This window comes from Miniopterus schreibersii (assembly GCF_964146895.1).
Source record: "Miniopterus schreibersii genome assembly, chromosome: 4".
NCBI lineage: Eukaryota > Metazoa > Chordata > Mammalia > Chiroptera > Miniopteridae > Miniopterus > Miniopterus schreibersii.
Window position 1 is genome coordinate 93,986,177 of NC_138105.1, and position 15,230 is coordinate 94,001,406.

The window sequence follows — 15,230 nt, forward strand, 5'->3', positions numbered from 1 at the left end:
TCTCAATATTTAGTTATTAGCAACTAATTTTTTAAACTTTAATAACACTGCAGGCCAAACAAAGCATTCCCGCAGACTGGGTCTGGCTCCCGGGCCAAGTCTTGCCTTGAAGTTATTATATTGCCCTTTGCATCCATGCACAGTACTCCCATACCCATTGCCTGCTTTAAGTAATGCTCGGCTCTGGGAGTTGCCATCGTCCATCAGAACAGGAAGGGGGGGAGGCTCAGAGAGGTGAGATGGCTTGAGAGAGGTCACCCAGGTGGGCATGGGAAGGCCAAGCTCTATCCCAGGTCGGCCGGCTCCTGCCCTCTTCCTGTTTCCCTGGAGCGAGGGCTGGCTGCGGATGATCCGCAGGACAACCAGGCTGGGATGCCAACTGAATGGGTAGCTGCAGAGACCAAGGCAGGCAGCATTGGTGAGGGGAGGGTATTGTGACCAATGTGACCCCAGGGTTGTTGACCTGAGTCGTTATGCAGCGAGAGCGGGGGGCTGGGGAGCTCTGGGTTCCCCTTCTGGGAGAAGGCAGCCCGCTCCGCTTGATGTCAGCCTCTGACCTCGCCTCATGTGTGGTCTTCCCCCATCAGGTCAACAAGCTGAAGAGAGAGATGGTCCATCTCCAGCAGGAGCTACAGTTCAAAGAGCATGGCTTTCAGACCCTGAAGAAGTAAGTCCACCTGCCTTCTGTCTCCCCTCGGCGCTCCCCCTCCCCCCTTCTCCAAATGCGGCTCTCTAATCATTCGATTCCAGTTCTGTTCCACTGGCATTTGTTGAACACACCGTCACCCAAAGTTGGAGTTTAGGAAGAGAAAAGAGGAATCATTTCAGACCACAGAGTGCCCACCATCCCCTGAATTTCTGAGGCCGCTAGAGGCCTGTTCCATTGAGGTTCACGAGCCAGTCGTAGGAACAAGTATTGAGCATCTCTGTGTATCCGTCTCATCCCCTCCAGTAGATCCAGTAGAATCTCACATGCACAAAAACAAAACAGGCTCTTTTTTCCCCCCGATGATCCCTAAACTGAGCAACGGCTTCATCCAGTGAGCTCCACGGAGGGAGCAAGCATCTCTTCCGCAGCGAATTACTAGAAACGGGTGAACGATGCCATGTGCGCTGTGCTTTTTGGGTGACTTAGGAGTTTCCAGGAAACTTTGACCCAACGAAATTTTCACTTGTTGAGGCTGACTTGCAGCCAAGCAAGACACGGCTCTATCGTTTCTTCAGAGCAGATGCGTTCGTCATTGTCATTCTCGTGGTTGTACTAAGAGCAGTCACTCTGTGCCAGGAAGCACTTGCCGTGTTTCTGCATGGTGACCTCATTGGATCCTCATTGCAGCCCTCTAGGAAATGTTCTTTTCGCTAACTCCATTTTATAAATGAGGAAACCGAGTCACATAGGAGGTGCTTGGTGTTAGTTTACTGTGATTATTAACCGCTGATTAACCCGACTTACGCATTGTCTCACAATCCCGTACATCTGACGGACTCATCCGACAGTCGTGACAAAGGAGCCTGCGAGCTCTCTTGGAAGCTCCGGGGAGGACATTCAGTACTTTCTCTGGTCTCAGGGACTTCTCACTTAGAATCCCAGGGAAGTCACATTTGTATGGACAGTGGCTTCTGTAGCCACTTGCCTTTTCTCTCTCCCTGACATCCTCTGAACCTCAAGTCCATGTCCACGAATCTGTGGCCAGATCCCTAAGCCTTTGACTGTCTGTCTTGAAGACTAATTAATCAAGGGAACTGGGACCACCAGCTAAGGGACCTGTTGGTCTTCCTACCCTCCCCCTTATCCCCAAACCCCCCACTGCCTGGGGTGAGTCACCATGAATCCCCCACAACACAAGGTATAAGAAAGTATGGCTTTGTGTTATAGGTTGTTCACAATACATTTTTTATATTATAAATTAAGTTTTTTATACAAGTGCTTAGGTAGGTATTTATATATGCATATCTATGTATGCCAATCCTGTCTCTCAAATCAGATTCTAATCTCATTAAGATGAAGGGATCTTGCTTCATGTTTCTTGGTAATCTTCAGTAGTGCCAGGGACAGTTGAGGGCCGTGATGTGAGCTTCGAAAATTCTTATTTTTGATCTATAAAGCAAGTAGCCTCCCCAGGCCTCCACTTAGTAGTGGGGCAGCTTCTGGGCTCATGATCATGCCTCAGGTGCCCCCCGCCTCCCCTTTCCTGCAGTCCTCAGGAGCTTCTGTGACAACACTTCCCATTATTCCCCGAGCCACCACAAACCTGTTTGACCACTCTGTCACCCTGTAGCAGCATTGAAAATTCTTGTCGTTTGGTAAGCTGAGCTGAAACCCCAAAGACAAGCCTCCTATTTTTTTGCCTCTCCCTCCGCCCTCCCGATGTTTGATATCAGCTCAGATAAGACTCCCCCGCAGCTCTGGCTGCCCACGCTGCAGCCGGAAGCCAGCTCCCCGTGTTCGGTGTCGGGGAAACATCTGCTCTAATGCACACCTTGGCATAGAGGGTTAGGAGTGTGACCTCAAGGGGAGACGGCCTGGGTTCAAATCCCGGTTCCCTGGGACCTTGGGAAAGTGACTTAATCCCTCTGAGTTTCAGTTTCTTTATCCGAAAAATGAGTTACTGTAAAAATTGAATTGGAAAATTGATGCCAGGTGCATTACAGTACCTGGCCCACCGAGGGAGCCCAGTGAGTGTGAGGAGAATGAGTGGCCTGCAGTGAGTCCCCCTGCTTGGACCTGGGGAGGAACTCAGACGAACTGCGGGCTATTCTGGGACTGTCACTGTGGCCCAGTCACCTCCTTCCATTGTCTTTACCCCCTGAAGAGAATTTTTTGCTCTGACCCACTTTATAGATGAGGCACTGATGGGGTTGAAAATATACCCAAGGTCTCCCAGCTAGCAAGTGTCAGAGCATGGATTAGAACCCAGTACTATTGGATTTGGAAGCTCATGTCCTAATACCTCCCTTCCTGGCATCATCCCAGATAACCACCTCCCCACCCAGAAAACAGAAGGCCCCTTAATAGGGGACAATGCTGTCACCTCTTCTTGACTTCCCCTCTCTGCATTCCATGGGGAAGGTGAAACTTAGCATTTGGTCAATTCATGGTCACCAGCCCACTTTCAAAAGAAAAGGTTGATGAGGATTGGGGGGGACCTCAGAGGAGACTGAAAAATCGAGACGAAAGCGGGGGATTTGGGCTGCCAGCTGCCTCGAGCCCACGTGAATAGGAGAGTTAAGACTTGGCACACTGCCCTGTGGGAGGAGGGCATCATGGAGTTGTTCTACGTGTCCCCAAGGCCACCCTGCCAAGGTGAGAGGTGTCTGCACAGGACAGAGAGGAGGTGGCTGCCGTCAGAGCCTTTGCCCTGCGACTCTGTGGCTGTGCTGTGGCCCCCGGCGTGTGTGAAATATGCAGCGCCGAGAGAAAGGACAGCTGCGGGATTTGGAAATCCCAGAACACACGCACCCCACACACACCCTCCCAACCACACAACATTTCTTTTTCCTACCAAAAAAAAAAAAAAAAAGATTCATTCACTGTGTACATAATGGTGACCCTTTGTTCCCCTCCCCCCACCCCAATCCCAAGAGTGTTCCCTCTCTGAGCTGCTCTCTGGAGCCAAATTCCAGAGCCTGGGTTGCTAAGGCCCCTGAGAGAAATCAGGTAGAGGCTGTGAGAGGAGCCCGAGGCCCAGAGACAAACCGCTTCTGTCTCTCCCTGCTGAAGATTCAAAGCCATCCTCACCCTGTTGGCAGAGGACAGCTGGGCACAGCCCCCTCCCCAGAGCCCCCAGCCCCTGGACATGCTCAAACAAACAGTGTCTCCCACCCCGCCCCCCGCCCCCCCCCCATCTGGGGCATGGCCACCTCCAGTCCTGCACACTCGCTCCCAGGGATCCTGCTCTCCACGGAGCATCTCGGGCAGGCCTCTGCTGCGGAAAACTCCCTTTAGGCTAGTTTCTAAACTAAATCTGAGACCAGTCTTCACCGACCTGGCAGGCTTGCCCAGGCCCGAGTCCTCGAAAGGAATAGACAGACTATTTTTAGTGAGGAGACATAAATGGGGCTTTGTTTTCTCCCCTTGGAGCTGAAATAACGACGGGAAGGGGGAGAGCTGTGTGGAGACCGTGGTCCCCCTCTCCCTCTCTCTCCTGGTCAGAGGGACAGAGATGAGACCAGGATGAAAACCTGCTCCCGGTCAGTCCCTGATTCCCCAGTTGGGTTATTTTTAGCTCAGGACAGTTTGGCGTCTAGCAGGACACAGAAAGGAACACCTGCGAGCAGCGTCTCGTCCCGGAATAATGGGTTTGTGGTGTCCCCTCCTCTGTGAAGCTGCTTTCCCTCCACCTGGGACCAAAGCCTCCGGCCTCACCTTTGGCAAAAGTGTGAATCAGTTAAAACTCATCTGTGCCCTCTGAACCTTGTCCATACCACAGCCCTCCTTCCCCTGAGGGCTGGGGCCCAGGCCATCTCTGATGTGGCCTGACCTTCCGAAAACATCATGACCCTGCACTTTTCATTTCCCCTCCATCAGAATGGACCTGTATATAGGACCTGGGTGAGCCGGTAAACGCTCCAGATGAGAAGTATTTTAATCCCATACATTGGTCTAGTACTTTGTGTTCTTCACCTGGTTTTCCATTCTTTATCCCCCTTGATGTGCCTAGCAGCTCTGTGACACGTAACAGTGTGGCACAGGCTGGGCAGATGATGTTATCCAGCTTTTTTTAAGAAGAGGAAACTGAGCCTCCAGTGGCTGAGGGCCATGCCCAAGGTCGCACTACTGAGTGGTAGGGCTGGGAGTTTCCGTCCTTCTAATGTCTCCTTCATTGCATTGTTAACTCCACAAATGCTTTTTTTTTTTTTTTAATATATATTTATTGATTTCAGAGAGAAGAAGGGAGAGGGAGAGAGTTGAAACGTCAATATTAAGATAGAGTCATTAATCGGCTGCCTCCTGCACACCCCCGACTGGGGATCGAGCCCCCAACCTGCACATGTGCCCTGACCGGGAATCGAACCCCAATCTCCTGGATCCTAGGTCGACACTCAACTGCTGACCCGCGCCCGGCCGGGCCACAAATGCTTATTTAAAGAGGGTGGTTTTTGCTTCTCTCCCCCAGAGGACGTTAGGCAGAGTAGGGAGACATCATTGGTTGTCACAATTCGAGAGTCAAGATGCTACTGGCATCCAGTGGGCAGGGGCCAAGGATGACACCAAAACCAGAGCCCCCCCCCCCCCCAAAAAAAAAAAAAAAAAAAGACTGCTCTGGCCTCAAGGATCAAGAGTTCTAAGGCTGAGATACCCAGATTAAAGGACTAATCTATGCTGGATACTAAAACTACTCAAACATACTCAAGCCTCCCAGAGTCAAATCAAGGACACAATTATAACACAACGTAGTGAATGAAGTGTCACAGCTGCGTGCAATGTGTTATGGAAACACCTAGTCCAGCCTGGAGGACCCAGGGAGGTAGTCAGGGAAGGCTTCCTATAAGAGCTGAAACTTCAAGAGTTCCATTGCTTCTGCAGCCCCACACTAGGGACATTTGCAATACAATAGGGTCCCTCAGTGCCTTATTCCGTAGGCAGGACAGAGAGAGGAGGCTTCTTGAGAGAAGGAAGCCCTGTGGTCTGGCTTTTCCCCTGGGGAAACCCCGTGCCTTGCCCCATCTTTGACCTTTCCCATTGATTGCCTCCTAGAATCGATAAGAAAATGTCTGATGCTCAGGGCAGCTACAAACTGGATGAAGCTCAGGCTGTCTTGAGAGAAACGAAAGCCATCAAAAAGGCCATCACCTGTGGAGAGAAGGAAAAGCAAGATCTCATTAAGGTAAAAGAGTTCCCAGGACGTGGGCTCCATTTCCATTTCTCTTGGGCACCTTTCTGTGCCAGGCAGTTTGGAGCGCCGAGTCCTAAATCACGTGGACCAGGAAACCCTGGCTCTGTCAGTTGCCAGCTTCTCCATGTATCAGCTCCCTCGTGGGTAAAGGGCATAATCATGGGTCACTCTGGCAGGGCTGTGGTCAAGCTCGCAGTTACGGAGCATGGACCATATTAGCACTCGACTCTGCTCTTCTTGTTTAATCAGCACAATAGCCCTATGAGATAGGATCTGTGATTATTCCCATTTTTGGGAGAAGAAACTGAGGCCTGGACAGGTTAATCAACTAGCTCAGATCACACAGCTAGGAAGTAGCAGAGCAAGGGTTCTAACTCAGGCGGTGTGGCTCCAGAGCCAGCATCCACACCAGTCTCTCCCAAGTAAGGGGCCTGGCACAGTGCCTGGCACCTGGCAAGTACCCACTCACTGCTGGTTCTTAATAAGACAGGTAGGATGTCTGGGTGAGCATGGCTTCCCACCGAGTTACTAAAGGTGGAGAGAAAGGCCCAGAGCTCCCTCCCAGGAAGGTGTGTCACTGACCCCACCCTCCCCGCTTCAGAGCCTTGCGATGCTGAAGGACGGCTTCCGGACCGACAGAGGGTCCCACTCTGACCTGTGGTCCAGCAGCAGCTCTCTGGAGAGTTCGGGCTTCCCGCTGCCAAAACAGTACCTGGACGTGAGCTCCCAGACAGACATCTCGGGAAGTGTGAGTAGCAGTACCCGTTGCTCGGGGCCTCACGAGGAACAGCCTCCTGAAGGCTGCTGTGATGGGTGGCCACCTCCTCGTTAATCACCTAGGGACCTGGTGGTGGCTCTCTATGGGCTGGCTGCTGACGCAGCCTGTGGAGCTTCGTTCTCTTGCAGAACTCCTGGCCCCATAGAGTCAGGAGATGATGGTGTGAGAAAAAGCCGCCAATGACTCCACGTCCTCACTGTCACTTGGCCACGTGCTTGTGTCTAGGTGCTGCACAGAAAGTGTTTTTGAAGGACCAAGTGTCCTCATACTATTTCGCAGAACCATTCTGTTTTTCTCTCGCCAGCTGGAAAACTGGATGTTTTCCTCCTGCTGGTCCACAAACACTGCGTGCAGCTTGCAGACAGCTGCTTGACTCCCAGTTCCAAAGGTTGGTCTGGTCACAGTGATGAATGGCACAAGTCCTGTCCAGACGTAGCTCGTGAAAGCAAAAGCAGGCTGACCCATGGCAATCCGTTGCTTCGGGGAGCTTTTGTTTCCTAGAGCAGGTGACATTGAACGAGCTCTCTGCCCAGCCTCCGTGGCTAAAATGCTGTTCCTGTCTGGTTTCTATAGCTGTGTTCCCACTTATGAAGAGAAGCTACATCCACGCTCTATTGGGTGAGCCTTGTAGCTTCTTGCTGCTCTTGACGGCAAACAGGCCTCCCCCCTCCTTCCCCCACCACCCACATGTCCAGCTACAAGCCACCTGCGCGCCGAAATATTTGAGAACAAACCATGTGCCTCCTTCCAGCTCTGGAACCTTCTCCTCGCTTACCCAGTGTTTCACTCCTGACTGCAGCCTCCCGAGTTTTTGGTTCAGCTCCTCCCCGGTGCCCGCAGAATGGCTTTTCTTGTATATTGGCTGTCCCCATTTCCTCCTGACCAGCTGTCCTCCATGCTTCTGTGGCTTGAATGGGCTCCAAGCCATTTGTGGCTGTGAGATGATATTCTGGGCCCTCGGCTTCTCTTCTGGACGTGATAGATGTCTGCATTTGGGTCTCTTCCCACGGCCTGAAGGGAGGAAAGCGTTTTGGCCTAACTAGCTTCCTCGAGATGCACACAGCCAGCTCAGTAATTGGGGGCTATTCTTAGCTCCTTCCCACGAAAGCTGTCAAGTCTCCCCTGAGCTCTTGAAACGCAACTCGGCACTGGCCACGACAGCCATATAACGCTTTTGACTTTGTTCTTCCCTCCAGTTCAGCACCAGCAGCAACAATCAGTTGGCGGAGAAGGTCAGATTGCGCCTTCGATATGAAGAGGCTAAGAGGAGGTAATTGGGGGCTGGAGGCTGGGGGCGGGATGATTCTGACAATAAAGCTACTGTTGTAGAGGGTCTGCTCGTGCCTGGCTTTTCATGCCTCCTCTTGCTTAATCCTACAGAGATTATGAAGATAGGGATTATAATCTTCATAGTATAATCCTCTCTGCAACTCAGAAGAAATGACTGACCCGGAGACATTTAGCTAAAGGGTGGAGCTATGCTTTGAACCCAGATCTGTTAAACCTCAAAGCCTACTTATCTGTTCACTGGCTGGCCTCCGTTTCTATAATCAGGGTTCTCCAGTGATCCTGTATGCAGTTTGATTTGAAGGAACACAACTGGGGGTTTTAGCAACAGGCTGAAAAGACTGGATCCTGCCCACTGGGAGCCAGCTGTACTTTTAAACTGTGTGGACTCCTGTGTCACGGATGTTCTTTGGATTCACAGACTCCTAAGCAACTGAGCGCCACTGCCACAAATAAAATTAATACTCGACACCAACATATTTAGAGCTCTGTTATGAGCCAGACATTGTACTAAAGCATTTGCATGTGCATTATCTCATTTAATATGAAAAGCAACCTTTATAGCCTAGCTTATCATATCTTCTCCATGTTAGAGAAGAGAAAGGTAAGATATAAGATATTTCAGGATTTTTCAATATGGTGGAGTCAGAATTTGAACCTTGGGCAATCTGGCTTCAAGTCCATGATCTTTCTATACAGCAAGCCAGCCTTTCTAGGAAATAACCCACAGGGCATTGTGTTGGTGAATGAAACCATTCATATTGCATCCATTTCTCCTTAGGCTAAGTTGCCTGGCCCATAGACCTCCTGAGCCAGTCCAGGTAGAGTGTGGCAGTGCCCAGCCAGCTCTCTGGGAACAGCGGAACCTTTTGCAGCAATGACAGAAATTTAACAGAAACGAGAGGAAGCAAAAAAGGGAACTTGATGACTTATCAAACTCCAAAGTCCTGGGGTAACTAGCTTCAGGCATGGCTGTATCCAGGGACTCAAATGACGTTACAAAGACTCAGTTCTCTTTCCTTTTCCCCACCTTGACCCCCAGCAATTCTAAGCTTACCTATTACCAGGCTAGCAACCCCAGTGGAAAGAGTGCCCACCTTTCCTCAAAAGTTTTAATGGGTTTGGAGTCTGAGACTCACTGGCTTTTCTGGGTGAACCAATCATTGTTGCAGGGTGGGGAGAATTAGAATGATCTGAAGGCCCAGGCATGGGTAACATGCCCATTTCTTGGAAGGAGACTGATGTCAGCTTTGTGGGAACCAAGTGACATGAAAATATGAGAAGTGGTTTTCCAAAGAAAATTTGAAAGATTGTGAACAAAAGAGGGAGACATTGGATACTTGTCAGGTAGGAGAAAAAATACTCCCTGGGCACTATTTCAGCTCCCCCTAGAGGTCCAGCAAAACAACAGGACTTCTGCATTTGGACAGCCACTTCTTGTGCCCTCTGAAGGGGACTCTGACCCCTGGACCTCTTCCAGCCTGTAGTAATGCCTGTCTTAGGTGATCAGTTCTGGAGAGACTAAGAGATTGGAATCTTCCCCCTGGAGTTGAGCCATTCAACTTATCACAGAGAGAAATCTCTTACAACTTTTCATCTCCTCACATCCTGGCTCATCTGCCTTTATCCAGATTCCCACCTCCCCCTGCTCCCAAAGATTCCCGCCCACAGCTCCTGTAGGTGTAAGGGACAAAGCAGCCTGCTGAGAGGGAAAGCAGAGGCTGCAGGCCCTGAGGGACGCAGACCAGGTGGCTGTAGTGCAAGGTCAGGTCATTGTATGCCAAGCTTGGTCATGTGCATTTCTGGGCAGCAAGTCCAGCAGTTCATCAGATTCTCTAAAGCAGGGGTGGTTCAGAACGTTCGTTCAACCCAAGGGCTGTATGCAGCCCCCAGAATCATCTGGTATGGCCCTGCCAAGGCCTCACCAAAGAGATGGGTTCCAGCCATCACATTAGGGGTGAGTTAATTAAATGTTTGACCAAATCTAGCAGGTTAATTTTAAAGTTGATAATTTTTTTTGGCCCTCTGGCTCGATGTTCCTCACCCCTATCTGAAGGATCACATGCCTGCCTGCCTTCAGGTATTTGTATCAGTACTCTTCATTATACTGTGAATCTTAATTTGGTCCAGTGACGGATCATACCTAATGTCTGTTCTCACTTGGTCCTTGGAACCCACCACGCAGGTTCCATTCTTTTCCTCATCAAAGAAGTCAAGGCATAGGGGTCTCAACTCCTTCCTTAGCGTTTATGAAGTGCCTGCAGTGTTTTTTTAAGTGAAGTCTTTTTTTTATGGTTTTGTTTTTTGTGGGCTTTTTTGTTTTTATTTCAGAGAGGAGAGGGAGAGAGAAAAAAACGTCAGTGATGAGACAGAGTCATCCATAGGCTGCTTCTTGCACACCCCCTACGAGGGATGGAGCCCACAACCAGGCATGAGCCCTGACCGGGAATCAAACCATGACCTCCTGGTTCATAGGTCAACCCTTAACCACTGAGCCACAGTGGCTGGGCCCAAAGTGATTTCTTAACAAAAATTACCTTTCATCAAGAAGGCTAGAGCCCAAGCTCCAACTCAGGACCCCTGGCCCCAGGTCCACGGGTGATGACATGGTGCTGCCACCATGCTCTGAACGGAAACACGTTAGCAATTGTCGCCTTTGCTGTGGTTGTAGTGGGCCCGTGACTGCCACTGGTTTAGCACCTGTTGTGTACCGAACAGGTAAATACATTATACCTTACGTAATGAATACATAATTGCTCATTTTCATGACAGTTCTGAGCAATGAATAATTGTTTTGTTATCTGCAAGGCTCAGCGAGTTTGCCCAGTGTCATATACCTAATAAATGGTCAAACCAGGTACTAACGACAGAGGCAGTGGAAACATTTATTGAATGTTTACTGTGTGCCACGTTCTGTGCTTTGAGAGTATGGATTGTGTCATAAAGCCTGCAACCACAATGCGAGAGGAAAGAGCTCCTGTTACTCCCTTTAGAGAGAGGATGTGACTTGCCCAAGGTCACATAGCCAGTGGTAAGCGGCTGTTGCCTGGTGATGAATCCAGCTCTCCATTCTGTTCTGCCAGGCTAGTGTGCCTCAGGGCAAGGACAGTGCCTTGTTTATGTCTCTGCCCCATCCCTGCAGAGCCTGCTCATTGTTGGCACATGGCAGGCACTGCCTGGGTCTGTTAGATAGAAATAGGTACCCGGAGACAACACGCTGGGCAAAGGGAAGTCAGTCACTGTCAGAGATTGCTCGGAGGATGTCACGGCTCCCTGTACCTCGTAACCTTGGATGTGCCATCTGTTACCCTGCTCCGGCAGTGCCCTGGGCACACCAGTCATGCTCACCTTCTCGGCCCACAGGATCGCCAACCTGAAGATCCAGCTGGCCAAGCTGGATAGCGAGGCCTGGCCCGGAGTGCTGGACTCAGAGAGGGACCGGCTGATCCTCATCAACGAGAAGGAGGAGCTGCTGAAGGAGATGCGCTTCATCAGCCCCCGCAAGTGGACCCAGGGGGAGGTGGAGCAGCTGGAGATGGCCCGGAAGCGGCTGGAGAAGGACCTGCAGGCGGCCCGGGACACCCAGAGCAAGGCGCTGACCGAGAGGTGGGCTGGGCTGGGCCGGGGCTGGAGGGGGCATGGGGCCCTTCACTCACTGCCGGTCCTGCCAGTAGGCTGGGGCTGCCAGAGGCCCCCATATTTCAACAAAAGTGTTGTCTGGATTTTTTTTTTTAATATTGGCAACTAATCAAAAAAATTTTTTTAAAATATTATGAAGGCTAAATCGGCTTCTGGGCTTGACTTAATGTGAAAGGCACAGGTTTACATTCTGTGGTTTAAACCTTATAACAGACTTCATTTCCTTTGTTGTCCCACCAGCCTCCACACCCACGTTGCACAGAGCACAACCTCGTGTCCACAGGAGACCCCATAACCTTCAGTTTCTCCATTCATTCATTCATTCATTCATTCACTGTCCATTAACCCGTCATATAGTCATTTATTTAAACCTCCTGGCAACCCTGAGGTTAATCTCCATTTTATCCCAACATCACTGATTGGCAGAGCTGGGATTAGATCCGAGGCCCCCTGGCTCCGGAGCCCATAACTTCTTTAGGCTGCTGTCCACTTAGAAGGTGTTTTATTATTGCCTTGAGCCCCATCTTTCAAAGATCTGACTGCTTCCCTGGAATAGTGAGTTCACAGAGCCAGTCAAGGAAGCCAGAATCTCCATTCCCCAGCAGCTGCTGAGCAGGTGACTTGAAGGTCCCTGAGGGCAGGGTCCTCTGGGCAACATGCAGAGGGAAGCCAAGGGCATGTGGGCAGGAAGAGGAGAGTCTGGGGAAGGGGAGGGCCAGGCCGAAAGCTGTGAGCCTCTGCAGGCGAGAGAACACTGACTCAGCTGTCTTTGCATCCACGGCCGTTTGCTTCCAGACCCACGTCTGTCTCTCTGCGTCCATGCCTCTGACCCTTATTGTCTCTCTCGGCCTCTTTCTTTCTCTTTGTATCTCATGTTCCTCTCTCTCAAGATGGGAATATTATGCGCCTCATCCTCACACAACAGCCTTTCCATTCAAGGTGCCTTCGACAGGGACAGGAACAGACTCCTCCAGTGAAGCCGTGTACCCCAGGGCCTGCCAAACCCCAGTCACAAATTGGTCAGAATCACAGACATCCTGACACTCCTTCTACCCCCTCCCTTCCCGTGGGGCCCTCCCACCGCTTCTGAGAGCGGCTGCACAGTCATGCAGGGTGCTCGTTAGAGTGTGGGCTTCCTGGCCCCACCCCAGGGACCCGTTCCCCACGCCTGAAATGCAGCCTAGGCTCTTGCATTTTTAACCAGCACCCCAGGTGCCGAGCTAAGCTTATGCACCTTCTGGCTCCTCTGGCTTCTGCGCCTGACGTGTTCTTGGCCTCCCAGCATGTGCCAGGCATCGCACACAAATGCCATCTGGCCTGCTACCCCCAGCGTCTCTGGGAGGGGCCCTCAGCACCTGTGTGTTGCTGCTGGTGCTGCATCCCCGTGCTCAGGATGTCAAGACCGCCTGACTCCTGGTCTCCCAGCATCCTTTAGGGGCTTTAGTGGGGACCTGCTCTTACTCCCATAACATGTCTCTGTGGTTTCTTCCCAGAGAAGAGGAAAACGAAGGTAGAAATCGGGGGGACCCAGCTGCTCCTTGACCTCATCCTTCCAGGGCTTTGCTCATTAGCGAGGGTCAGGAGGTCCCATAGCCCTCTTCATTCTGTAGAGTCAGAATTCTGTTCGTTTCTGGCTCCATCTGCCGGCCTGATGCCTGCCCTGCCCCAGGCAGGGCTCTGAAAGGACAGCACCAGGTTCTGAGGTGGCCAAGGACCATGCCGTGGCCACTCCACCTGCTGCTCCTGTGGTCTTTTCTGGAATTTCACAAGTTTAGTTGCCCAGTGATAGGCCCCGCTCATCCCTCACCACTGCTCGGGTGTTCAGAGCCAGCTCTGGTCTTCAACCCATGTTGAAGCCTGGGCAGGTTGGTGGAGGGACAGGATGGTTAGATTTTTTCATGGAAATGGACTCTTTCTCCCAGGCCCCAGAGTGGGTTGACTGTGCTCCAAGAGCAATGGGTCAGTCTGTCCCCCTCCAGCAGCATGGCATAGGGGCCATCTTCCAAGAAGCTGAACACATCTGTCCATGGGAGATTGAACGTCCAGGTCTTGCAGTAGAGCAAATGAACGTGAGCTACTTCTCTGGGAGAAAGTCCTCCACTCGGCAGTCACTTACTGAGCAGGTCCTTGTCGGGGGAGCCGTGCTAGGCACCGGGAGAGTGAGACATACAGCTACTGCCTTCTTGCGACCCCCAGTCAGTGCAGCAGCTCATAAAGCTCTTGTGCCTGGAATCACCTGAGATGCTTAATATAGGTGCAGATTCCTGGGTCCCACCCCCAGGCTGCCTGATTCAGTAGATCTAAGTTGGACCCAAGAATGTGCATTTAATAAGCACTCCTTCCTTTCTGATGAAAGTGGTCTGTGGGCGACACACCGAGAACCACTGATCTAGTGGATGCATGAGAGCAGCCCAGGTCATGAGTTTGTGAGGGCACAGTCTTGCTAGATGGAGCCCCTTCCCTGTCAGATCCAGGACTTTGGAATTTGATCCAGGAGTTGGGGAGAGCAACTCCAGGGGCCAACAGATGTCCTGGAGCCCATCCACGCTGTCCTCCATGGGGACTTCAGGAAAGGCTGGGGGCTAAGAATGGGCCTGTATCCAGCAGTCTCTTCTAACCCCAAGGGTCTTGCCTCCAGGGGTGGTAGATACTGAATTGGGCTTTACTGTCAGACATTCCTGGGTGCAGATCTTTGCTCCCAGGTTCCATGACACACCATCACAGGCACCTAGCTCTTCTCTGGGCTCTGGTCCCATCTCACCATCTCCTTTGCTGACTTGCCAGTCCATTCAGCCTTGAAATGCTGGATATATCCAGAGCTTGGTCCTGGGCCCTCTTTTTTATTCTATATTTTATTTTAAGATAGTGCATTCATTGGTTAGGGCTACCAAATCAAAGTCCCACAAACTGGCTTACTTAAACAACAGACATGTATTTTTCACAGTCCTGGAGTCTAGAAGTCCGAGATCAAGGTGTTGATCACAGTACAATGCTTGCAGAAGGTTCTTGGTGTGTATGTGTATCAGTGTGTCTGTGTGTCCATCTCCACAGGTACACGCCTATGATTCCTCTTTCAGGGAGACGGAGGCTGATTCCTCAGGGCTCCCCCCTGATGCCTTCTCTCCCTTCAGGTTAAAGTTAAACAGTAAGAGGAACCAGCTGGTGAGAGAACTGGAGGAAGCCACCCGGCAGGTGGCAGCTCTGCATTCCCAGCTGAAAAGGTGAGTGGTGGGGACAGTGCTGTCCCGGGGCTGGCCAGGTACAGATGTCCCACCTGCACAACACAGAGTAGACCTCAAGCCTGGGCCTTGGTGGGCAACAGGGTATCGCTGGAATTTCATAGCATTTGTTTTTGTCAGATATTTTAACAGTTGCCTTCTATTTGTAGTAAGTGACACTGCTTTTTCAATTACACTTAGGATACAAAGTTTCCTTTCAAGATATGTATTAAAGCATAACAAACGGAGTTGATTTGAATTAAAATATTAAGAAGTGTTATTTCGGGCTCTATTCAAATATGGGAAAATATGAAAATGGAATGCAGCCAGCAGAGGTTTGGGAAACAGATATAGAGGGGGGAAATGAACTTTTAAGGCAGTTGGCTTGGGTTCAAATCCCAGCTCTGCCACTTTCTGATTGTGTAGCCTTCTCAGGGTATCAGTTTCCCCTTTAATGAAATGGGGATGTAT

At 50.9% G+C, this 15,230-nt stretch overlaps 1 protein-coding gene across 1 annotated transcript in view; it reads left to right on the forward strand.

Moving 5' to 3' along the window:
- Positions 1-15,230, forward strand: part of WWC1 (WW and C2 domain containing 1) — a 113,639-nt gene that overhangs the window by 69,589 nt on the left and 28,820 nt on the right. Inside the window, exons 5-10 of the mRNA XM_081135344.1 lie at positions 588-667; positions 5,699-5,828; positions 6,439-6,585; positions 7,812-7,885; positions 11,266-11,508; positions 14,673-14,762. Of these exons, the coding sequence (XP_080991470.1) occupies positions 588-667; positions 5,699-5,828; positions 6,439-6,585; positions 7,812-7,885; positions 11,266-11,508; positions 14,673-14,762 (764 nt within the window). The remainder of the gene's footprint in view (positions 1-587; positions 668-5,698; positions 5,829-6,438; positions 6,586-7,811; positions 7,886-11,265; positions 11,509-14,672; positions 14,763-15,230) is intronic.